At 38.0% G+C, this 26,186-nt stretch overlaps 1 protein-coding gene across 3 annotated transcripts in view; it reads right to left on the bottom strand.

Moving 5' to 3' along the window:
• Positions 1 to 309: 309 nt before the first annotated feature.
• Positions 310 to 26,186, bottom strand: part of LOC123878125 (probable ATP-dependent RNA helicase DHX35) — a 45,648-nt gene continuing 19,771 nt past the window's right edge. Inside the window, exons 3-16 of one of the 3 annotated variants that reach the window (XM_045925216.1) lie at positions 16,911 to 17,075; positions 15,445 to 15,525; positions 11,699 to 11,758; positions 10,851 to 11,013; positions 9,620 to 9,717; positions 7,810 to 8,056; positions 7,309 to 7,450; positions 6,655 to 6,774; positions 6,063 to 6,229; positions 4,046 to 4,173; positions 2,836 to 2,979; positions 2,135 to 2,225; positions 977 to 1,127; positions 310 to 449 (exon numbers count right to left, since the gene is read on the bottom strand). In XM_045925216.1, coding sequence (XP_045781172.1) covers positions 335 to 449; positions 977 to 1,127; positions 2,135 to 2,225; positions 2,836 to 2,979; positions 4,046 to 4,173; positions 6,063 to 6,229; positions 6,655 to 6,774; positions 7,309 to 7,450; positions 7,810 to 8,056; positions 9,620 to 9,717; positions 10,851 to 11,013; positions 11,699 to 11,758; positions 15,445 to 15,525; positions 16,911 to 17,075 — 1,872 coding nt within the window. In that variant the 3' untranslated portion in view covers positions 310 to 334. The remainder of the gene's footprint in view (positions 450 to 976; positions 1,128 to 2,134; positions 2,226 to 2,835; positions 2,980 to 4,045; positions 4,174 to 6,062; positions 6,230 to 6,654; positions 6,775 to 7,308; positions 7,451 to 7,809; positions 8,057 to 9,619; positions 9,718 to 10,850; positions 11,014 to 11,698; positions 11,759 to 15,444; positions 15,526 to 16,910; positions 17,076 to 26,186) is intronic. The other 2 variants (XM_045925219.1, XM_045925218.1) reach the window with 2 other exon arrangements.

The raw sequence follows: 26,186 nt of genomic DNA, 5'->3' as shown, positions 1-26,186 counted from the left end.
GCGTCGTATTATTATTGCTGAGTCTAACCCTTTACAATACTCAATTACTACTCAACTGACTAGAAGAGATTTCTTGGAACATGGTTTATAATTATTATTTAAGTATATTAATTGGCCACATGCCGGCTACTCTAAGGGCATGCAGTCTCTATGATGATTCGAAATAGTTTGGAAAATATAGCCCCATCTAAATGCTAATAGGATATTCCTGTCTAATTCTATATCAGGCTGCTTGGATATGAGATAGTGGACAAGATTGTTAATTTGTGTTAACGACCTTCTCCATAAAAAATAAAACCACCTATTATATACTTATAAAAAAGTTTATTCATAGTCAAGTCTCCTTATAGTAATGCGGCGCGATTTCTGTTAGCCATTGCTTGTTTATGGTCATCATGTCACGCATGTACGTCTTATCACTTGCACTCTGCACGCTCGCGAATACCACCCTGCAAAGATAAAGACAAAAAGATAATTTTAATATACTGTTGAACGCTCGCGGCTTCTTTGAAGTGGTTTTGTTTTAATCTATAGACTGATGCTTGGCTGCAATCAAACCTACTTGCAAATGATGATGCAACCTAAGATGGAGCGCGCTTGCCTAGAAAATGCATATTCACTCTTGATTTGAAGGTACCCATATTCAAAAGTGATGGGAAAAAATGATGCCGCAAGGGCGTTCTATATACTAGCGGTTCGAAAGTCTAAGGACTATCTATAGAGAGCACTTTGACTTTGCTCAGACTTAAGACATTGTTAAAATGAGACAGCATTATACCACTGGAATAAATCTGTCTCGTTTTAGCTGGAACTTAAGTCTAAGCAAAGTCACAGTACGCTCTATAGATTTCAATCTAAGGGTGGCAATTCAGGCTGGGCATTGATAAGTCAGTCAGTCATGACTTTTGTTCTTCAAGTTACAACAGTTAGTCCTCCCATGCGGTTCTTCAACTACTAGACATATACTTTTACTCACCATTTTGGTTGTTGGACATGATACAAGCAGGAATCGGGGCTGATATGTAATACCGCGCCTCGGATACCGCGGTACGTGTTATCCGGCGATAGGTACGCGGCTTGAGGGAACAAACCCGATAGTACTGCTTTCATTACTCGAACGCATTTTTCTTTCAACAAAAAAATGAATAAATTAAAGACGAACATCTTATCTCACTAATATTATAAAGTAGCTGATGCCCACGTTATAAAATTCTCATGGGAACTCTGTGATGTAGTAGTGAGTAGCCTATGTCACTCTCTATGTTTTTAACTGTACCCATGCAAAAAATCACTTCGATCCGTAGCTCTTTTGTGACGTGATTGAAGAACAAACCAATCAATTAACAAACAAACACACTTTTACATTTATAATAAGGGTATCAATGTAGCAGGGATGTTGGTTACTCTTTAACGTCACAATGATTGACCGATTTTACTGAAATTTGAAATTAAGATAGCTTATACCCTGATTTAACACGATACACTAGGCTAATTTTTTTTGGATTTCTTTGATTTTCAGGGATAAATCCCTGAAAATCAAAGAAATCCAACAAAATTTTTAAAACCCTATTTCCATGCAGACGAAGTCGCGGACATTGTATATACATCAATATGTATATCATTTTTTATCAGGCTCATATTTTAAACTTCAAAGGAAGATTCCTAATAATATTTTTGTGGTAAAAAAATAATGTTTTTAAGAATTATTACTATTAATGAAAATGGAGAATATCATTAAATAAAATATGGTGAAATAGAATATATTATGAAACTTGAGAAATGGAGAATGTAAAACAAAATCCCTATTTGAGAAACAGAGGTCGCTAATAACCGACATGAAACATGGAGAATATTAATTACTAGAGGATGCCTTTTTTAAATCCCGTAGGAACTCTTTGATTTTCGGGATAAAAATTAGCGTATGTCCTTCCCCAAGTATCCCAAATCTGTACCCATTAAAATCAGTTCAGCGTTTGGGCCGTGAAAACGAAGCAGACCGACAGACAGACACACTTTCGCATTTATAGTATTAGTATGAAAGTATGGATTATACTAAGTCCATGTTATTATAATGTAAAAATGGAGAATCAGAGTTAAAATTTAAAAAATAATAATTGTAAAATAAAAGCAATACCTGTTCCTAAATCCAGTCCTTCGAATGTTGCATTCGTCAGTTCGAATTTATTTTTGACTAGTTTCTCAAAACTATTTCTTATTTCCACTGCCTACAACAAAATATGATGTTGATACACATATTATTGATGTTTTACATAAAAACTCGATTAAGTGCGAGTCTGAGTTGTTCATGAAAGGTTCCGTATCGTACAAGAAATGACACTTTTTAGGATTCCGTACGTCAATAGAAAAAACCGAACCCTTATAGGATCACTTTGTTGTCTGTCCGTCTGTCGTGTCTGTCAAGAAAACCTATAGGGTAATTCCCGTTGACTTACAATCATGGTAAGGTAGCTCTTGTAGCACTAGCAAAGGAAAAAAAACGAAAACCGTGAATTTGTGGTTACATCACAAAAAATTAAAATGTGTTGCAATTTTCAAAGTAAGATAACTGTACCAATGTATAGGTAAAGCCCTTTCATATGATACCCCATATCAAAGGGCTTTACCTATACATTCTAAAACAGATTTTTATTTATTTTTATGCATAATAGTTTTTTATTTATAGTGCCAAATGTCGGGAAAAATACCCGAGTACGGAACTCTCGGTGCGCGAGTCTGACTCGCACTTTGTATGTTAACTTTTGGTCTTACAAGGTCTGGTTTATTAACATTTCATAAGGTCAACTTTTTTATGAAGTCAAAAATAGATATGCATACCTTTTCCATAACCCTATAATTGATATACATCTTCTGACACCAGTCTTTACATGCTTTTTTTGCTCTCTTTTCATCTAAGTTCGATCTTACTTTTAGATATGAATCGAATATATTCAAATACATTATTATATCACCTTCGGCGACCTGAAATCATTAAAAAAAATTATTTGTACATAATCTAAACCCATAGCCGACACACTACTGAGTACGGATTTTAATGGCCCCAGGCGCAGTGATAAGCGCTGTGGTCTTATTAGTGAGAGGTCCCGGGTTCGATTCCCGGTAGGGGTTTGGAATTTTATAATTTCTAAATTTCTGGTCTGGTCTGGCGAGGGTTCGGCCGTGGCTAGTTACCACCCTACCTACTAACAATATCTAAAGATATGTAACTCTTATACCATAACGCATACATACATACATTTAAACACTCAAACTCTCTCAACATCACTAAAATTACATTGAGAAAACTATATCAAAAACAAGGAAATTGAAAAATTAACAACTTCATGTCAATTTTACTTCATAAGAATTTGAAATAATAATGATAATAATAAATACACTTTATTTGCACAACCACAAGGAGGATTACATTAAAGAATAAAAAAAAACACAGACAGAGGGAAGATACAAAAGGCAGCCTTATCGCTAATTAGCGATCTCTACCAGGTAACCTTAAAGATTGGAAAGTATAAGGAAAATTAGACTGCAGGTGGTGTGTAATATACTAATAAACATACATTCCAATAACTGATACATATTAATACATAAACCACTAATACATGTATTAAATAATATGTATAATACCAATATACTAATAAAATAGACTAATATATACTCTATAATCGTACTTAAGGAGAAACTAAAATATGATTGTCGTCTTCAATTTGTAAGATAATGATTATTCACTGCAGTTTTAAAGGAGTTTAGTGACTTTGATTTGCGTAATATGGTCAATGGTAGTGCATTCCAAAGTTCAACAGCTGAAATGTTTTTGGTTTGTGTAAAAAAATGATTTCTTTTGCCAAAAATATGCGTATTTCCAAACATCGCGCGTCGATTTGCAATTTTCATTTTGTTTCCATCATATGTGGAAACAGCACTATTTTAGGTTCCACCCTCCAACAAGTTATCATAGGGGCTTTTAAGTATTATTCATAGTTTTATTAGTAGTTTTATATTGATGTTAGAAAAATAAATAATTAGATCTAACCTCAAAATGATTCCGTCTAGATATTCTAGCGGCTATGTTGTCTCTACCCGTGGCGTGTTTGGTGAAAATACCATCCACTTGCAACATCGATACTATTGATAGAATTTCATCTATGCATCCGAAATCACCTGCAAAATAAAACATATTTTTGAAAAATTACATAAAATCGGTTTCTACGTAATTACTACACGAAATGCTTTTTATTATTATTTTAAATGTATTTGTTTTTTGGTTTGTCATTCAATCACGCCGCAACAGCAAAGGATCGACGTAATATTTTGCATGGATAAGAATAGATTAGAATATATTTTTATTCAGATAAACTTTTACAAATGCTTTTGAATCGTAAAAATAATTCAATAATAATATAAAACAATATATACAAGGAACCAAAAGCTTATTTAGCTATAATCCGCCAAACCAAAAAAATCTGTATGGTGCAACATGCAGCATGCGACATGCACCGCCCGCCCTCCCACTGAAAAACATGCAGGAAAAGCCACCAAGCAAGCCACACGCACCACCACCACGCAGCGCCACTCAAATCCCAACACCACTCGACGCACGTTTCGCCCCGACACCGGAGCATCCTCAAGAAATGTAGACCTTACAATGCCTACTTATTCATAAAAATTTGTAGAAGCTTTATTAGCTTGTTATAAGCAAAGTTCTCAAAAACATGATTCATAAACGTTCAATAGTGCTAAAAGTGTTCAATAACGGCTCCATAACTTATAACAGGCTGAACCCTACTATAAACCCGTATTAAAGAACAAGATGGCCGCCGTCTTGTCTTAACAGCTGATAATTTGTTTGGAAGTGAGGTTATTTTGTTTTGGTTGATTCTAGTGTCATTGCATTGTAATTATTATTTGTACGTTATTTATTCTGGATTCGAGAGGCTGTGGTAATTAACTAGAGTTGCAAGTTTTAACTGCCATAAGATGCTAGGGACGGACGTCGTGAAGTAGGTACCTAAAAGTTTCTACCTAATTTCGAAGTTTCTTTTCATGTAATCATTCTTTTACATAGGTATGTGATTTCTTCTAACGTAAGAAATATGGCGGTGATGCAGCTCAGTACCTAACTACATAAACCGAGAAGGATTTGGGTAAAAAAAAGGGCTGGCTCATTTTTTGCGCAACGGATCAGCCTGGCTGTCAAGCGTGGAAATGCAGCCAGTATTCTTGGCACCATTCCACACGGGCATGATTTGCATAGTAATTAGATAAGGCTAGCTTTAAGTTTTATTGTAATGTTTTCAATTTAAAATTAATTAATTTTATTCCATGAATGTCCAGGTACTGTATCTAAATTCTAATACATACTTTTACCTAATACATGTTTTTTTTAAATAGTATAATAAAATCTAACGCTAATTTCTAAATTCCTTCCTGTTTCCATTTTTATAATTAAATAAATCGGAACAAAACTCCGAACGATAATACCTAACTATTCTCCAGAACTCAGACAATTGACCGAAATTCGAAAACAAATGTCACACCTGCGTCACTTTTCTGTGTAGAGCCCAGTTTTTTTGCAATTTTGTCTATGAATTCATCAGAACGACAACATAACAAAGCGAAACTAGCCTATAGCGAGAATTTAGTTGTGAGAGGTTTATTGAACCTTTATGAATAAAGAAAGTTATGAAACGTTTAATAGGCCTAATGAGCATTTTAGCTAATGAACGTTTTAAACCTATATTAAGGGATTTTTATGAATAAGACTGTTAGTCTTTAACTAATCTAAAGTCTAAGAAGAAGTCTAAGTCCTTGTATATCATGGACTTCCGCAAAATAACGCCTGCTTCTATACTACATTTAAAACAATATAGTTCAATAAACGTAGAAAATATACTGGAGAACCTGGGTTGAACATAGACTTTTTTTATCCCCAGAAATCAAAGAATTTCTGCGAAATCTTTTTAATACCTAAATCCATGCAAACGAAGTTTAAAAAAATGATGCAATTACACCGTTTTGTTCACTAGCTTCTCAAAAAGTGATTAACTTACCGCTACTACACAGCATTTTGGCACACATAGGTTTTAAGGGTACTTCGGCCATTTTGACCCCCAAATCTTCAGTCAAATCTCCTTCTTTATCAATTGCTTTTAATGCGTATAGGGTCTCTAACCCCGCAAGTAGACTTTTGGCGGGAGGTGGGGTCGGAAATGTGAACCTAGAATAAAAAAATCCAGTCAAGAGTGAGTCGGACTCGCACACGAAGGGTTTCGTACCATCGGACAATAAATAACACTTTTTTATTTGTCATTGCGGCCATTTTGTCTATAACAATTCACGAGATACAGCCCGCTGACAGACAGACGGACGGATAGCGGAGGCTTGATTATAGGGTCCCGTTGAAACAAACGAAACTGTTTCCGAATTGAATGTTTATTGAAAATATTTTCGAATGGAATTCCGAATGTTTTTTTGAAAACATGCTTATGATTAGTTATTCACTCAAAAGGGTTAACGCCCACTGAGTTTTTTGTCTGTCATTTTTATGGGATTACGTAACAGAGAGAGAGGGAGAACGCTATCCTAACTTCTTTCCGTTAGAGTATACATAGTTAATAATAATTTCAATATAATGTACTTTACCTTAGTAAATTATGTATTCCTAGTGCCTTTAACTGTAATAATATGGCTGATAGATCACTTCTGCACATCTCGGGCGGCACACTTGGTGGTAAGTCGTCATAATCCGATTCTGTGTATAATCTGTAACAGATACAAAAATAAAATACAATTTAGCTAAACCTCTTTAACCGTGAGTTGGGAGTGACTTAAATCTTTTTCCAGTTGGAAGTTTTATGAATTAGTTTAGTTTTTATATTATAATATGTATTATAATCTGTTTGGGTTGCCTAGTAAAATTAATAAAGAACTTTTAAATATCTTGGGTTCTGTACCATCGTACAAGATATAACACTTTTATGTGCAACACTGCAAGTTAATGACGGACAGCGCCATCTATATGTGATTTAGTAAACTAATTATTTTTTGTGACACACATTCAAACTTTTTTTTGCGATATAACCACAAAATCACGGTTCTCGGTTTTTTCTTTTACTTATGCTATAAGACCTACCTACCTGCCAAATTTCATGATTCTAGGTCAACCGGTTAGTCCCTGTAGGTTTTCTTGACAGACAGACAGACATACAACAAAGTGAACCTATCCTTTAAAAGTTCCTTTTTTCCTTATGACGTACGGAACAGTAAAAAACATGCCAAAATAATACTAATAACTACCTATAGCATTTCCCGCGACTAGTCCTGCCCGCGCGGCCCGCCCGCTGCGTGGCGTTGTGCTTAGAGATGGGACACACGGACACACTCTCCACGCCCACCGCTGGGTCGAAGTGTGGGAGTTTGTGGAACCCGCAATCGATCACTGGAAAAGGAATTAGCATTTTACAATAGACACGATTTCGACCAGGTGGCTATGTTTCCAAGTTCGATCGCAGGGGTTTGGAATTCTATAATTCTAAATTTCTAGTCTGGTCTGGTGGGAGGCTTCGGCCGTGGCTAGTTACCACCCTACCGGCAAAGCCGTACCGCCAAGCGATTTAGCGCTCCGGTACAGTGCCGTGTAGAAACCAAATGGGTGTGGGTTTAATAAAAACTGCCATACCCAAACCAGGTTAGCCCGCTCCCATCTTTGACTGCATCATTACTTACCACCAGGTGAGATTGCAGTCAAGGGCTAACTTGTATATGAATAAAAAAATATATATACTTATTTAAACTCACCATAAACAACGCCGGGTATAGTGACACTAGTCTCAGCGATATTAGTTGCCAGCACCACTTTCCTCACATTTCTATCACACATCTGGAACGCTTTCACTTGCTTATAATGCGGTAGGCTTCCATACATCGGTACTATGGTCAGGTTGGACGCGGATATGCCGCTGGGGAATTGCTTCCTATATTTGTTCTTCTCATTATTCTCTGACGCATATGTGTCTAAAACATCCAAAGCAGAGAGTATCTCTTCCTAGAATCGAGAAAAATCGAGTTGATATCGAGTTAAAATATTACAAGTGTAAATTAAAAATTTATAACACCCCCGACGATCCAAAGTATTTGAGTTTTCCAAAACATCATTTTCAAATAAATAATTATGTATTTAGGCAACGTCCATCTTGACAGCTTGACATTTGTCAATTGACATAATATTAAGAACCTAACGGTTATCTAACCTTCTTTTCTACAAGAAAACTAGAAAAGAGCTGATAACTCTTAAACGGCTGAACCAATTTTTTTGGATTATAGCTAAGAACACTCTCGATCAAGCCACCTTTCAAACAAAAAAAACTAAATTAAAATCGGTTCATTCGTTTAGGCGCTACGATGCCACAGACAGATACACAGATACACAGACACACAGATACACAGATACACACGTCAAACTTATAACACCCCTCTTTTTGGGTCGGGGGTTAAAAATCGAGAAAGATCGAGTGATTCTAAAAGAGTCTTTTCTTTGAATCAAGAAAAATCGAGTTTAAGTACTAATATCGAGAAATATCGAGTAATTCAGGAGCAGTAGCATTATATTAGTAGCTGGATCTACTGCTAATACTCCTGTCTACCATTTGGTAGACTAAACTGCTTATAATGTGGTAGGATTCCATACATGCGCACTATGGTCAGATTGGACGCGGATATGCCGCTAGGGAATTGCTTCCTATATTTGTTCTTCTCATTATTCTCTGACGCGTAAGTGTCTAGACTATCTAAAGCTGAGAGAATCTCCTAGAATCGAGAAAAATTAAGTTAATATTCCAAAATCGAGAAAAATCGAGCGATTCTAAAAGTCTTCTCTTTGAATCAAGAAAAATCGAGTTTAATAATATCGAGAAAGATCGAATAATTCAGGAGCAGTAGCATTATATTAGTAGCTAGATCTAATGCTACCACTCCTGTCTACCATTTGGTAAACTAAACTGCTTATAATGCGGTAGGATTCCATACATGCGCACTATGGTCAGATTGGACGCGGATATGCCGCTAGGGAATTGCTTCCTATATTTGTTCTTCTCATTATTCTCTGACGCGTAAGTGTCTAGACTATCTAAAGCTGAGAGAATCTCCTAGAATCGAGAAAAATTAAGTCCAATTTTGAAAAATCCAAAATCGACACCATATTTCGGCTCTTATGAAAATTGGAGGAAATCGATCGATACTTTCACCAAAGAACAGGCATGCAGCAGGTTTCTTTCAGCGTTAAAGCAAGTGATATTTAATTTTTTAAAACGCACATAGAAAAGTTAGAGATGCCCGGGGAAGTCGGTTAAAAAAGTAGCCTATGTTACTCCCTGGCCAATCCTCTACTTGTCAGTGAAAATCCCATCAAAATCAGTTCAGGCATTCCGAAGATTAGGCCAATCAAACAGACAGACAGACGGACAAAAATTTTAAAAACGTGTGATTCAGTTATGGTATCGTTCAAATAACCATATGAGCTTAATATGAGGTAGTTATTTCGAAATTACAGACAGACACTCCAATTTTATTTATTAGTATATATATAGATAGGTTCTAATTACCAACTTACTTGTGAAGTCAGGAACGCCAGTATGTCCCCAAAAGGTTCATTTTCATGTATCTTTATAACTGTGTCGACTGTGGCTTTCACATAATCTGGTACCGGTTCTGGAAAAACAAATTGTAATATCTATCACTAGCCGATGCCCGCGACTTCGCCCGCGTGGATTTAGGTTTTTTGAAATCCCGTGGAAACTCTTTGTTTTTCCGGGATAAAAAGTAGCCTATGTGCTAATCCAGGATATTATCTATCTCCATTCCAAATTTCAGCCGAATCCGTGTAGCAGTTTTTGCGTGAAGGAGTAACAAACTTACACACAAACTTTCGCCTTTATAACATTACTAGCTGATACCCGCGACTTCGTTCGCGTGGATGTAGGTTTTTAAAATTCCCGTGGGAACTCTTTGATTTTCCGAGATAAAAAGTAGCCTATGTGCTAATTCAGGGTATTATCTATCTACATTCTAAATTTCAGCCCAATCCGTCCAGTAGTTTTTGCGTGAAGGAGTAACAAACATACACACACATACAAACTTTCTTCTTTATAATATTAGTGTGACTAGCTGACTAGCTGATACCTGCGACTTCGTTCGCATGGATGTAGGTTTTTTAAAATTCCCGTGTGAACTCTTTGATTTTCCGGGATACAAAGTAGCCTATGTGCTAATCCAGGATATTATCCATCTCCATTCCATATTTCAGCCAAATCCGTCTAGTAGTTTTTGCGTGAAGGAGTAACAAACATACACACACTCACACATACACACAAACTTTCGCCTTTATAACATTACTAGCTGATACCCGCGACTTCGTTCGCAGAGATGTAGGTCTTTTAAAATTCCCGTGGAAACTCTTTGATTTTCCGGGATAAAAAGTAGCCTATGTGCTAATCCAGGGTATAATCTATCTCCGTTTTAAATTCAGCACAATCCGTCCAATAGTTTTTGCGTGAAGGAGTAACAAACATACACACACTCACACATACACACAAACTTACACTACTAGTGTATAATATTTTAGTATAGTTATATTTCAGGCTAGTCTGCCAAACCATATTTGGCCAGCGTAGTAGACTACGGTCAAACCTTCTCATTCTGAGAGCAGTGAGCCGGCCATGGGTTGATATTTGGCCAGCGTAGTATACTTTGGTCAAAATTTCTCATTCTGAGAGCAGTGAGCCGGGCATAATAGGTTGATGGTGATGATCAGTATATTACGTCACATAAGGCTGCGTACATACCTTCGACGTAAAATACGTCTATAGGATGTGTCCTGCCTTGCATCGCCATGATAACTGACGTGCTTCTGCCTTTGTCCTTTTTGTCCTTCAGATTGAAGAAGTCTTTCAGGAAATCCGCGTCCATAGTTGCTGATGAAACTACTATTTTTAGGTTCTTTCTTTTCTGGAAATGATTATTATTATTATTATAGCTTTATTTTCCACACACTAATTTAGCCTAACCTATTACATTCTTATTTTTTACAATATTTTAACTATGCGTGCGGCCCCCTGCGGGTAAAAGCCTCCCCCATCCTTTTCCAGGCCTCTCTGTCGATTGCGGTTTCCATCCATTTTCTTCCTGCGACGCCTATAATTTCGTTCTGGAATAATAATTTCTGGAAATGATAACTGAATCTAAATATATAAAAGGAAATGTGACGGATTCACTGACTGACATGCAGAATAATTTGAGCGTTGCATTGATAGATGAGTCAGTCAGTCAGTCAGATTTTCCTTTCTAGATAAATGTATAATGCGTCGAGAAGGAATAAGTAACGAAGTAGCCACTTATTATAGATTGTGATACTAATAATATAATTAGTTACAATAAAAGTCTCTGGTTGGAGGCTTCGGCCGTGGCTAGCTGCCACCACACGGGCAAAGCTACACCGCCATGCGATTTAGCGTTTCTTAGTGGATGTCTACGTCATAATTATTATGACGTAGCATCCGATCTTTGAAAATTCAACCCCAAAAGGGTGCTATTTTTGAGTTGGATAGTCGTGTTTGTGTTTTAATTGATTCATTAATTAAGTAATTTGATTAATTTTTAAGTCTTTTTATTAGTTAACTAAATTTTTACTTACTCTTGCAATTTTTTTTAATAACCCCATCAGAACGTCTGTCATTTGTGATCTTTCATGGACCTGTAAAGAAATAAAAAAATATTATTGTATACAGCTTAATTTCATTTCTAATTAAAAGCAAGTTACCACAGCACAGATATTTCTTTATTTTTTTTTAATCTGATACAAGTTAGCCCTTGGCTGCAATCTCACCTGATGCTAAGTGATGATGCAGTCTAAGATGGAAGAGGGCTAACTTGGAAAGGGTATGGCAGTTTCATTAAGCTTATACTCCTGATCTGATTTTGCATAGTCCTATCTCGTCTGCAAACATAAAGGGCACATCTCACTGTATAGCACGCGACAGGTCGAGATGGCAATGGAGATGGCAAAGCTTGGTAATGAGTTGCCAATCAGCTTTGATAGTTCCAATAAGTTTATGTGATTTTGTAAAGTGGTGATAATAACAAGTGTAAATTAAAAATTTATAACACCCCCGACGATCCAAAGTATTTGAGTTTTCCAAAACATCATTTTCAAATAAATAATTATGTATTTAGGCAACGTCCATCTTGACAGCTTGACATTTGTCTATTGACATAATATTATGAACCTAACGGTTATCCAACCTTCTTTTCTACAAGAAAACTAGAAAAGAGCTCATAGCTCTTGAACGGCTGAACCAATTTTTTTAGATTATAGCTAAGAACACTCTCGATTAAGCCACCTTTCAAACAAAAAAAAACTAAATTAAAATCGGTTCATTTGTTTAGGCGCTACGATGCCACAGACAGATACACTGATACACAGATACACAGATACACACGTCAAACTTATAACACCCCTCTTTTTGGGTCGGGGGTTAAAAAAAAGAATACCTGGCTGAGTTTGTTGTGGGCTCTTCTCAGACTTGGGCGCGTTTGGAACCCTCGTAGCTTTAGTTTTAAGTTACGTAATTAACTATCACCACTATATCGTACAAAGGACATCATTCATTTTGGACCAAAAAATGAAAGTGCCGGCCAGAAAAAAAAAGTACGATATTCGGATAGAATACATAATTTCTATCATTTTTTACTATGACGTCCAATCTGTGCACACAATGGTTACGTCGTAATAACATAAAAAATAAAATATATTTTTTTTAATTCTTAGGTGATAAAAAAGGTTGGAGTGTCATTATAATATAAAAAATATTGTATTAAAAGTAACTTACATGACCGCAAAATACTCAAGGTCAAATCCTAGTGGTCAAAATAATATAAAAACGTACTATTTAACACATTCATTTTCTTTATAATAAAGAATGTTGTCTTTTTAGAGTCAATCATTACTGGTTACTCTCTCTCTCTCTCTCAAAACTTCAAATGGAATTCCGAGAAATAATGAAAAGGGACGGCTACCTGGGTGCGTGAACGCATTGTTATTGGTTGCCGACCGCCCGCGCCACGCCAGCGTCACCAGCCTGCAGCCAGTCAGTTATCCATGCGACTTTGGTTACATCGGACGGCTATCGTGACATTACTCTCTTGTTCTTAAAGTGATACAATATCAAGTGTATTTAGCGAAGCTTTTACGCAGCTCTGTGGCTTATTAACTGACATTATGAACGTACAATTGTGTATTTCGTGTCGTGTGCCTATTGGTGATCGCCGAAGTTATAGTTGGACATCCCGTGAATCACAACACATCGAAATCGCACAGTTTGTTATTGAAGATCTACTGGATCATCAGGTAAGGATTGTATTATCACTATATCGAATGAATATGCCTAAGATATTTACTATGAACAAACATCATAATACTCATGTACATATAACCTAAGCCGCATTTACTGCTATGTGTTTTTTAACAAATACAAGTTTTCAAATAAAGAGGGCCCCCCGCCCTCCGCAGATTTATTATTTTTTTATTTAATGATATATTTATCAGCTTAGTAATATATCATTAAATAAAAAAATAATAAATCTGCGGAGGGCGGGGGGCCCTCTTTATTTGAAAACTTGTATTTGTTAAAAAACACATAGCAGTAAATGCGGCTTAGGTTATATGTACATGAGTATTATGATGTTTGTTCGTAGTAAATATCTTAGGCATATTCATTCGATATAGTGATAATACAATCCTTACCTGATGATCCAGTAGATCTTCAATAACAAACTGTGCGATTTCGATGTGTTGTGATTCACGGGATGTCCAACTATAACTTCGGCGATCACCAATAGGCACACGACACGAAATACACAATTGTACGTTCATAATGTCAGTTAATAAGCCACAGAGCTGCGTAAAAGCTTCGCTAAATACACTTGATATTGTATCACTTTAAGAACAAGAGAGTAATGTCACGATAGCCGTCCGATGTAACCAAAGTCGCATGGATAACTGACTGGCTGCAGGCTGGTGACGCTGGCGTGGCGCGGGCGGTCGGCAACCAATAACAATGCGTTCACGCACCCAGGTAGCCGTCCCTTTTCATTATTTCTCGGAATTCCATTTGAAGTTTTGAGAGAGAGAGAGAGAGTAACCAGTAATGATTGACTCTAAAAAGACAACATTCTTTATTATAAAGAAAATGAATGTGTTAAATAGTACGTTTTTATATTATTTTGACCACTAGGATTTGACCTTGAGTATTTTGCGGTCATGTAAGTAACTTTTAATACAATATTTTTTATATTATAATGACACTCCAACCTTTTTTATCACCTAAGAATTAAAAAAAAAAAATTTTATTTTTTATGTTATTACGACGTAACCATTGTGCGCACAGATTGGACGTCATAGTAAAAAATGTTAGGAATTGTGTATTCTATCCGATTATAGTACTTTTTCTTTTTGGCCGGCACTTTCATTTTTTGGTCCAAACATGTATGAAACGTGAATGATGTCCTTTAACAATTTCGACCATCAAAAGGAGTACAATTGTACCTACCTACTTTGAATAAATGATTTTGACTTTGACTTTGACGCCCCGCACACCCTAACCCTGTGCGGGATAGCGCGGGTGTGCGGGGTGCTCCCCCGCCTCATACCCCGATTGTCATCTCGACCTTTCGCGTAATATACCTATGTATTTACCTACGCTGTAATAATACATCGGAAATCGATAATGTTCTAGGTACTCAATACCAATCACGTAGGTACATACATAGATACGCCCACTTTTGGAGCATCCGTGTGGTATCTTATTTATCATACGGACAGACGGAAATAATAACAATCCATATTATAAATGCGATAGTGTGTCTGTCGGTCTGTCTGCTAGCTTTTTACGGCCCAACAGTTTAACCGATTTTTATGAAATTTGGTACAGAGTTAGCTTACATTCCGGGGACGGACATAGGTTACTTTTTATCCCGGAAAATCGAAGAGTTCCCACGAGAGTCTCAAAGACTCATCCAGTTTATCCGTTTGGTACGGAGGTTGCGCGTCCCGGAAATTGACATAGGAAACTTTTTATCCCGGAAAGCAGTATGTGTTAATCCAGGGTATACTAGAGGATGCCCGCGACTTCGTCCACGTGGATTTAGGTTTTTAAAGATCCCGTGGGAACTGTTTGATTTTCCGGGATAAAAAAGTAGCCTATGTTCTTGTTCTTCCCCGGGAAATAAGCTAACCCTGTACCAAATTTCGTCAGACTCGGTTAAACTGTTGGGCCGTGAAAAGGTAGCACACAGACAGACAGACAGACAGGCAGACAGACAGACACAGTTTCGCATTTATAACATTAGTATGGATTAGGATTAGGATTAGGATTATCTCACCTCATCTAGAACTATACATGAGTACTGCATAAGCAACGGTGATGCAAACATCTCCCTCAAAAGAACCCCTTCTGTCATGAACTGTGAAAAAACATACAAAAAACTAGTTACTTAAGTAGTTTAGATCACTATGATAGCCAAGTGAAGGCTGACATTCTATAAGGTCGGGGGTTTGAGCACCTCTAACTTATACAAGGAATCAAAAAAGCATGCGACCTGCACCGCCCTTCCACTGCTAAGCATGCAGGAAAAGCCAGAGAAACGTGTGGTGCAATTGTGTAGTATTGCGTGGTGGACTGGTGGTCCTTAAGGCTTGCTTTGTGGCTGGCTTACGTACGACTCCCCTTTCCCCTCCAACTAAGCGTAAAGCTTGTGTCAAGAGTGGGTACGACAATAATGCAACGGGTGGGGTTTGAACCACCGACCTTTCGGAATTCTGTCCGCTCCTCAACCGTTGAGCTATCGAGGCTGTAATATAGTACCTATCCATATAGCTAGTATGGATTTACTCCTTTTAACACGCACCTACCTGACCAAAAAAGTCTTTATTCAAGGTAAATTCTATAACCTTCATAAATGCCCTTAGGTATCGTTCTTGCCTAATGCCCTTGAAAAGCACTAATCCATTTTAAACTCTATTTTCTAAGCGATAAAGTTGAAAATACAAATATATAGGTGGGGCTGTAATATGACCACCTACAGGTTTTAGTTTATGGTTAACATTAATTAGTTTCACAAAATAATATCAAATAGGTGTGAATAATATGAATAACTTGTGGTATTTTGACGACCTTCTTAATATACCCGATGTCTTTGGGAAGAGATAGGGTTATGAGGGGTTTCTACCCACTAAAACCCCCTTGAAGGCCATCAGCATATATAAAAAAACCGGCCAGACTCGCGCACTGAGGGTTCCGTACTCGGGTATTTTTGCAACATTTTGCATGATAAATCAAAAACTATTATACATGAAAATAAATAAAAATCTGTTTTAGGATGTACAGGTAAAGCCCTTTCATATGATACCCTACTTGGTATAGTTATCTTATTTTGAAAATTGAAACACATTTTTTTTTTAATGAGGTAACCACAAATTCGCGGTTTTCAGATTTATTCCTGTACTTGTGCTATAAGTCCTACCTACCTACCAAACATGATTCTAGATCAACGGGAAGTACCCTATAGGTTTCTTGACAGACAGACAGACAACAAAGTGATCCTATAAGGGTTCCGTTTTTACCCGACTACGGCAAAGCCCAAAGGAAGGGTTATGATGCAGTCTATGTATGTATGTATGTATATATGTAAATATGTATGTATGTTTGTATCCAGATTCTGTGTGTTCCACCATAGCGCCTAAACTACTGGGCCGATTTTTTCCTTTTGAGGTACGGAGCCGTAAAAAGCTTTGGGAAATATTACGAACGTGCGCCGCTTGCCTAGATGCCTATTCACCATTAACTTACCACTATACCGGTGTCCAGAGTGCGCATAGCAGTCATAGCAGCGGCGTACCCAACACGCTCGCCGAGCGGCTCGCCGCGCTCGTCCGCGACTCGGCTCGCGAGCGACAGCGCCGCGGCCACGCGCGGCTGTGTTACGCATACCTTGTGGCCGATTTCGTAGAGATACTGAAAAAAGCAATAATGCACTTTAAAACAATCCTTTTATCTATACTTATATTTTATGTCCGAAAATATGTCTGCCTTTAATTTATACAAGGAACTAAAATCTTAATCCATACTAATATTATAAATGCGAAAGTGTGTCTGTCTGTCTGTCTGTCTGTCTGCTACGTTTTCACGGCCCAACCGCTGAACCGATTTTAATGAAATTTGGTACAGACTTGGAATACATTCCGGGGAAGGACATAGGCTACTTTTTATCCCGGAAAATCAAAGAGTTCCCATGGGATCTAAAAAAATCGAAATCCACGCGGGCGAAGCCGCGGGCATCCCCTAGTTTGCTATAATCCGCCAAACCAATGCATGCAACGTCTAATTGCAAAGTAGACTTTGCAATTAGACATTGTAAGGTCTACATCTCCTGAGGATGCTCCGGTGTCGGGGCGAAACGTGCGTCGAGTGGTGTTCGAATTTGTGTGGTGCTGCGTACCATACAGATTTCGTTGGTTTGGCGGATTATAGCCAACTAGCGATTCGCCCCGGCTTCGCACGGGTATTCTATGGAAAAGTGGTTATAATGGCTAAAATATAAATGTTTGGTTTATACTATCGCGGACTTTTTTGTAGGCATTATTGAGTTCTACAACTTTTCTATAGAAGTCAACCATACATCTCTAACCATTTAGGCAGCGTTCGCGAGAATCGTTAACGTACGGCAGTTTTTTCGACGCCTTACTCCACAATTTTCACTACCACGAAAAATCCTATCTATTTTCCGGGATAAAATATAGCCTATACGGATTCGGAAGAATCCCTCTAAGTAATGGTAAAAGAAATTTTGAAATTGGTCCAGTAGTTTTTGAGCCTATTCAATACAAACATACAAAAATACAAAAATACAAAGGTTTCCTCTTTATAATATTAGTATAGACTAGTATAGATATAGATTAAGCTTTTGGTTCCTTGTATATCATGGACTTCCGCAAAATAACGCCTGCTTCTATAATACATTTACCTTTAATTTATTTTTAGGGTTTCTATTACGAAGCTTCCGCCGCGCTGTCCGTCTGTTTGTCAGCGGGTTGTATCTCATGAACCGTAATAGGTAGAGTCGAATTTCTATTGCGACTATAACAACAGTGAAAAATGGCCAAGTGTCTATTACGATACTAAACTTTTCGTGTTCAACTCGCACTTGACCGGTTGTTTGGATTTTCTAAATAGCTATAGTTCGCGACAGATTAACATAGCAATCGGAGTGGGGACGCCCCGCACACCCGCACAGCCCCCGTGCTAATGTGCGGGTGTGCGGGGCGTCCCCCCGATTGCCATGTCCACCTGTCGCGTAATATAGTCGAATTCCCTAACTTTATCAGTGTCAATTGTCACCACATGTGTCTGTTATACCGGCGTTATCATATCAGACGTTTTTATAATGCGTTTATGAACGGTTCATCATTTATAATTGGTGCCTTTGACCTTTGAGTATTGGGTAAAGACCTGGTCAAACGCGTAACAGCAGCGTTTTCAACGCGACTCCTACTAGAGTATTAGAAACTGTATGAAAAGGCCATAACGAAATAAAAATATGAGAAGGATAGATTTATTCACTACTAGCTGATGCCCGCGAAATCGTTCGCGTGGATATAGGTTTTTAAAATGCCGCGGGAACTACGGATTTTTACGGCATAAAAATAGTGTTAATCCAGGGTATAGTCTATCTCCGTTCTAAATTTCAGCCAATACGGTTCAGCAGTTTTTGCGTGAAAGAGTAACGAACACACACACACACACACACACCTACAGACATACATACAAACTTTCTCCTTTATAATATTAGTGTGACAGTGTACTGAGATAGAGATGCGACTCAGGTCAAAAAGTTCTTGAGCACACTCTCCGAAATATATCATCTTGTAGAATAATGAATACCGAAAGACGGGCAACTTTGCACCGATCGACCTTCCTTTCGCAGTGGTAAGCGCTGTGTCTTATTAGTGGGAGGTCCCGGGTTCGATCCCCGGCAGGGGTTTGGAATTTTACAATTTCTAAATCTCTGGTCTGGTTTGGTGGGAGGCTTCGGCCGTGGCTATTTACCACTTTAACCGGTAAAGCCGTACTAAGGGATTTAGCGTTCCGATAAAATGCCGTCACTAACCACCAGGTGAGAAATCACACTAACCACCAGGTGAGATAACAGTCAAGGGTTAACTAGTATCTGAATAAAGCAAATGCTATAAACATTCTATAATGTTGATTTTATTTTTGTATGTTCTTTTTAACCCTCGCGACCCAAAAAGAGAGGTGTTATAAGTTTGACATGTGTATCTGTCCGTGGCATCGTAGCTCCTAAACTAATGAACCGATTTTAATTTAGTTTTTTTGTTTGAAAGGTGGCTCTATCGAGAGTGTTCTATCATCCAAGAAAATCAGTACAGCCGTTTGAAAGTTATCAGCTCTTTTCTATCTGTAACTTCACTTGTCGGGGGTGTTATAAATTTTTAACTTACCCTTGTAAATATATTTTTTCTCAATTTGATTTTGGTAATTTAAATTAATTTAAAGTAATTATTTTTACACACTGTCTGCGGCAGTACAAGGTTGTGTTCGGGTTTAACTATTGTACTAATATCTGTTATTTACCCACAATTTTGCAAAATAAATATGATTATGATTAAACTTTGAAGTTTAGAATTTAATCGTATTCATATAGGACTTACCTACATGTTTTGGGCTACACGTTTTGTCTGTTGAGGGGTTTAAGGTCTGGGGTCAATTTTAATCTCGTTACCATATTTTCAATTGAGGTCAATGGGTTAGAACATTAATAAATTACCCAATTACGGCGAAAAAAAGAGAGGTGTTAATTAGCACTGTCTGTGCAAGTTCATTTGTCCTTCTATCACGATTTCCAATTAGGTGTATCACACTAATATTATAAAGGCGAAAGTTTGTGCGTATGTTTGTTACTCTTTCACGCAAAAACTTCTGGACGGATTTGGCTGAAATTTGGAACGGAGATAGATTAACACATAGGCTACTTTTTTCCCGGAAAAAGCAATGAGTTCCCAGGGTTTTTAAAAACCTACGCGAACGAAGTCGCGGGCATCTGCTAGTTATTAATAAAATATATAGTGATAGTTAATACAAGCGTATGCCAAAAATTTTATTGTGAATCAAGAAATTCCATTTGGCATAGACCAATTTTGTCGCAAGTGTTTTGAGCCAAATGCCCTATTTTAAATACTTTATCAAAGAGATAGGCATAAATAATAGAGCGGCTTTTGGGCTACATTCTATTCTACCTACATAATCTACATTTTAGACTCGCAAATCCTACGCTCCGCCTCAGGAAAGTGGGAAAGTCATTTGTGGGAATGAGTGTAATATTTTATAATAAAATTCCACAGTCAATTTTGGACTTGCTTTTACACAAGTTTAAAAAATGTATTAAAAGTATGCTCGTGGCAAAAGCATATTACACAATCGAAGAAATATATAAATGATAAAAAAGCATGGATTTGACTCGCTCCAGCAATGCGCGGGGCTGCAATTGCTTGTATAGTATGGATTATTATTGTAAATTGAACAATTGAAAAGAGCAAACGCCGAGTTTCTTGCTGGTTCTTCTCGGTAGGAACGGCATTCGGAACCAGTGGTAAATTATTTATTTATTTATTTATTTTTATTTGTACCAAAAAGTCGTAACAAAATAAATAAAAGGAAAGAAAAAGTGGACAGGGAAGCACTTATCTCTATAAGAGATCTCTACCATTATTATTATTATTATTTGACGATTCAAAAGCACTTGTAAAAGTTTACTTGAATAAAAATCTATTCTATTTTATTCTAGGCAGGTTTATTGTAGTAATATTATGTAGGTTCATAACCTAGAATAGATGTGAGAGAATCATAGGTCATAAAGTCAGGGTTTAGACATATTATTTAATGAAATTAACCGAATATTCCAATGATTTGATCATTTCTAATTATTCAGTTGAATAATTCTATTTGATTTGAATATATACCTAGTCTATAGTCTATACAATCTATATCTATTTGATTTGAATATATACCTAGTCTATAGTCTATAGTCTAATAGGTACATTGGATATTGAATGGTATGCACTTTTTCATCATCAAGAGGCATTTTTTTTTTCGCATACAGACATTTCTATGTAAATAAAACAGAAAGCGGGTCGTTATGTAGTAAATTAAAAAAAAATAGTTTGGCTAATCGCGTTTTTCCAATTCCTGACTGCTCTTTTCGTACACAAAATTATAATTTGAAGAAAATTGTGGAAAACAAAGTTATGGATGGGGATCTTAAAAACGCTGCCCGCATTTTGTTTTCTAATGATACACTAGCTCCATTCAATGATATAACGCTAGAAGCTTTACGTGAAAAGCATCCTTTACCAAATATCGATTCTTTGCTGCCAGACCCACCTTCTAACACTTCTCACTTACAGATAAAGGACGAAGATACTTACGCTGCGATAATGTCGTTTTCTAGTGGCTCTGCTGGCGGCATGGACGGCATAACGCCACAACATCTTAAGGATCTTGTGGGAGTTACTGCTGGGGACGCCGGCAGGGCGCTACTGAGCGACATTACCAGACTTTGTAATCTCATGTTATCTGGCGAGGTAAATTCATCCTTTTTACCATTCCTTTATGGTGCGAGGCTTTGTGCTTTTAATAAGAAAGATGGCGGCATCCGTCCCATCGCTGTTGGTTGTACGTTTCGCCGTTTGGCGTCAAAATTAGCGTGTAAACACATAGTCTCTACCCTAAAGGATAAATTCCAACCTATTCAAGTTGGATTCGGCAGTAAAGGAGGTTGTGAAGCAGCAGTTCATTCGGCTCGTACATTCTTAGCGAATGGCGAGGTTGAAGTACTGCTGAAAGTAGATGTAAAGAATGCCTTTAATTCTTTGGACAGGGCAACTTTGCTGACCGAAGTCTCAACGCAACTTCCTGAAATTTATCCATATGTCTGGCAATGTTACAGCTCAGCTTCAAAATTATTTTTTGGAGATAGCGATATTAAGTCTTCTGTAGGCGTTCAGCAGGGGGATCCTTTAGGTCCGGCCCTGTTCAGCTTAGGGATCCATAACCATATTTCAAATTTAACATCTAAATTTAACATATGGTATCTTGATGATGGAACCATTGGGGGCAACGTGGATGACGTTCTAAAAGATCTTAACCATATTAAGCAACAGTTTGGCAAAATTGGTTTAGAACTAAATTTTTCGAAATGCGAATTGTTTTTCACAGAAAAACTGTCGCAAGATAGAATACGATTGGCCTCTGATTTATTTAACGAAATTACCCCTAGCATTAAGATACTCGATAAACATTCACTTTGCCTCCTTGGTGCTCCTCTTTATAATGAATCCATACAACCACTTTTGGATCAAAAAATTAGAACATTTTCGGCTAATACCGACAAATTGGGCGCTCTAAATTCTCACATTGCATTTTCGATCCTAAAATATTGCCTTTTCGTACCTAAATTAATTTATATCCTTCGCGCGAGCCCAATTTGGAAATTTCCTGGACTACTCGATAATATGGATGCCACCCTTAAAAGTACACTAGAACAAATTCTAAATTTAACTTTTGATGAGCACTCCTGGAACCAAGCTACTTTACCGGTCAAGTACGGTGGCATCGGCGTGAGGAAAATTTCCAGTGTAGCTCTTCCAGCTTTTCTGTCCTCTGTGCATAGTATAAGAGAGCTTAGCTCTCAAATTCTCAAATCAAATTCAATATCATTGACCTATGCCACAGAGGCCCTAGAGAGTTGGAAGGTCAGATGTCCCAATGTCGATATTCCAAAGGAACGTTCTACACAAAAACTTTGGGATTTGCCATTGGTTCAGCTGACACATTCAAATTTGCTGCAAAATCTTACAAGTGACAGAGATCAAGCCAGGCTCCTAGCATTATCGGAAAAGGAATCTGGGTATTGGCTTCATGCCTTGCCATCCAAAAATCTCGGCACCCTTTTAGATAATGAAAGTTTTCGTGTGGCTCTAGGTCTCAGATTGGGAACACCGCTGTGCCATCAGCACAGATGTCCGTGTGGAAAAGAGGTTGATAAATTTGGAATTCACGGACTCTCTTGCCAAAGGAGCGCTGGTAGGCTATTTAGGCATGGCTCTCTTAACGACACGATCAAAAGGGCTCTTGCCACCATAGACGTTCCTGCGCTCATTGAGCCGGCAGGGATTAGTCGGGATGATGGCAAGAGACCTGATGGATTGACGCTGGTTCCCTGGGAACGGGGACGGGCGCTAATGTGGGACGCAACGTGCGTTGACACATTGGCCCCGTGTCATATCAGGGAGACAGTATCAAGACCGGGAGCCGCAGCAGAAATGGCTGAAAACGGCAAGCGGCGCAAGTATGCCTCTCTTATTGAGAGTTACATTTTTGTTCCGTTTGCCGTGGAGACCCTGGGGCCATGGAGTCTTAGTGCAAAGAAATTTTTACGAGACATTTCACCGCGTTTAATAGCCTCATCGGGTGACAGAAGGGCTGGCTCATTTTTTGCGCAACGGATCAGCCTGGCTGTCCAACGCGGAAATGCAGCCAGTATTCTTGGCACCATTCCACGCGGGCATGATTTGTACAGTAATTAGATAAGGCTAGCTTTAAGTTTTATTGTAATATTTTCACACATTATTAAAAGAAAAGTATCTAAAAAAAAAGAGGCTATATAATATCGATTACCTTATCTAGTAAACACTTGAACGCATACAATGTAAATAGATTGTTAGGCTGTACATATAATTTACAATCTTAGGTGTATTTGCAAAGTGTAACCGACTGTGTAAGTAATTGTTTACTTAATTAAAGATAATTCAAAGTAACAACCTGGTAGGTTTTTAGGGTTCCGTTCATCAAAAGGAAAAATGGACCCCTTATAGGATCATTTTATTGTCTGTCTGTCCTAAATTTCTGTTTGTATTAGCAAGCTCAGGCCATAACTGTCGTAGAGGCGATGGCCGTTGGAACCTGAAAGTCCTTGAGTGGAGACCGCGTATAAGCAAGCGTAGTGTGGGACGTCCTCCAGCACGATGGACCGACGATATAAAGCGGCTGGCGGGAAGTGGCTGGATGAGGAAGGCTGAGGACCGGGTGTGGTGGCGCTCTTTAGGGAAGGCCTATGTCCAACAGTGGACGCCCACAGGCTGATGATGATTGTGCCAATGCCCAATAGTGAGCGAGCGTCAACCAATTAGAGATGATTGCGATCGTAACATTGTACCTAGCTGTCGTTCTTTTTTTAGGGTTCCGTACTTCAAAAGGAAAAAGGGAACCCTTATGGGATCACTTTGTTGTCTGTCTGGGTACTTTTCGTTGACCTAGAATCATGAAATTTAGCAGGTAGGTAGGTTTTATAGCACAAATAAAGGAAAAAAATCCGAAAACTGTGAATTTGTGGTTGCATCACAAAAAAAAATAGTTAAAATGTGTTTCAATTTTCAAAGCTAACTATACTTAGCAAGTGGGGTATCATTATGAAAGGGCTTTACCTGTACATTCTAAAACAGATTTCTATTTATTTTTGTGCATAATAGTTTTTGATTTATCGTGCAAAATGTCGGAAAAAATACCCGAGTACGGAACCCTCGCGGATTTTTTTATAAAAAATAGCGAGCAAACGAGCAGGCGGGTCACCTGATGTTAAGTGATTACCGCCGCCCGGTAACATTCTATAGATCGAGCTGCTGATATTAATTGTGATGAGGAGACGACATACGAGGCAGACATTCGATGACGTGATTAGAACCCCCGCCCACATTGACCACGTGTTGTCGCGCGACATTGTGTAGTCACTGATAACGCCACCGAATCACGCCACGCTACGCATATTAATGCTACCTAGAGACCCCAAAATAAATGTGCGGCCATTGACCTCTGAATTCTAAATCTATAACTAGTTTTTTAATAAGACTAAATGACTACTTATACCCAGCGATATATGTATGTAAATCCATGTATTTACTTATACCACTCAAAAAACCGGCCAAGTGCGAGTCAGACTCGCGCACTGAGGGTTCCGTACTCGGGTATTTCTTCCAACATTTTGCACGATAAATCAAAAATTATTATACATAAAAATAAATAAAAATCTGTTTTAGGATGTACAGGTAAAAAACCCCTTTCATATATACCCCACGTTCTGAAAACAGCTCAACTCAGAAGAGCCGGCAAGAAACTCAGCAGTTGCTCTACTATACCTATAGTTGATATCTTCATACTATTACATATAGTTTTGCGAATGAAACTCAAGAAAATCTGTATGAATGAGTCACTATTGCGTCTATATAGAATCACTTTAACACGTGCGGTCATTTTATTACTAAGTGATTGGTTAATTTTCACGGAAAAGACTTTATAAATAACTAGCGACCCGCCCCGGCTTCGCATGGGTGGACATTTATTTTTTCTATTTTCCGGGATAAAATATAGCCTATACGGATTCGGAAGAATCCCTCTAAGTAATGGTAAAAGAAATTTTGAAATCGGTCCAGTAGTTTTTGAGCCTATTCAATACAAACATACAAAGGTTTCCTCTTTATAATATTAGTATAGACTAAAGTAACACACCTACCGTCCATACACAACATTATCTATTAATACATAGGTATAGTACGCGACAAGTTGAGATGGCAATCGGAGTGTGAGGCGACGGGACGCCCCGTACACCCGCACGTCACCCGCGCTGGATTAGTACGGGGGTTGTACGGGTATACGGGGCGTCCCCACCTCGGTTGCCATCTCAACCTGTCGCGCACTATACGTATGCTTTGACGACCTCCCTAGCACAGTGGTGAGCGCTGTGCTCTTATAATTGAAGGTCCCGGGTTTGATTCCCGGCAGGGGAAAGGGAATTTATTATTTCTTGTCTCTGGTCTAGTCTGGTGAAAGACTTTTTAACCCCCGACCCAAAAAGAGGGGTGTTATAAGTTTGACGTGTGTATCTGTGTTTCTGTGTATCTGTGTATCTGTCTGTGGCATCGTAGCGCCTAAACGAATGAACCGATTTTAATTTACTTTTTTTTGTTTGAAAGGTGGCTTGATCGAGAGTGTTCTTAG

The sequence above is a fragment of the Maniola jurtina genome, chromosome 25, assembly GCF_905333055.1.
Source record: "Maniola jurtina chromosome 25, ilManJurt1.1, whole genome shotgun sequence".
Classification (NCBI taxonomy): Eukaryota; Metazoa; Arthropoda; class Insecta; order Lepidoptera; family Nymphalidae; genus Maniola; species Maniola jurtina.
Note: the sequence above shows the minus strand (reverse complement) of the source record. Positions and strands in the feature narration are given on the sequence as shown.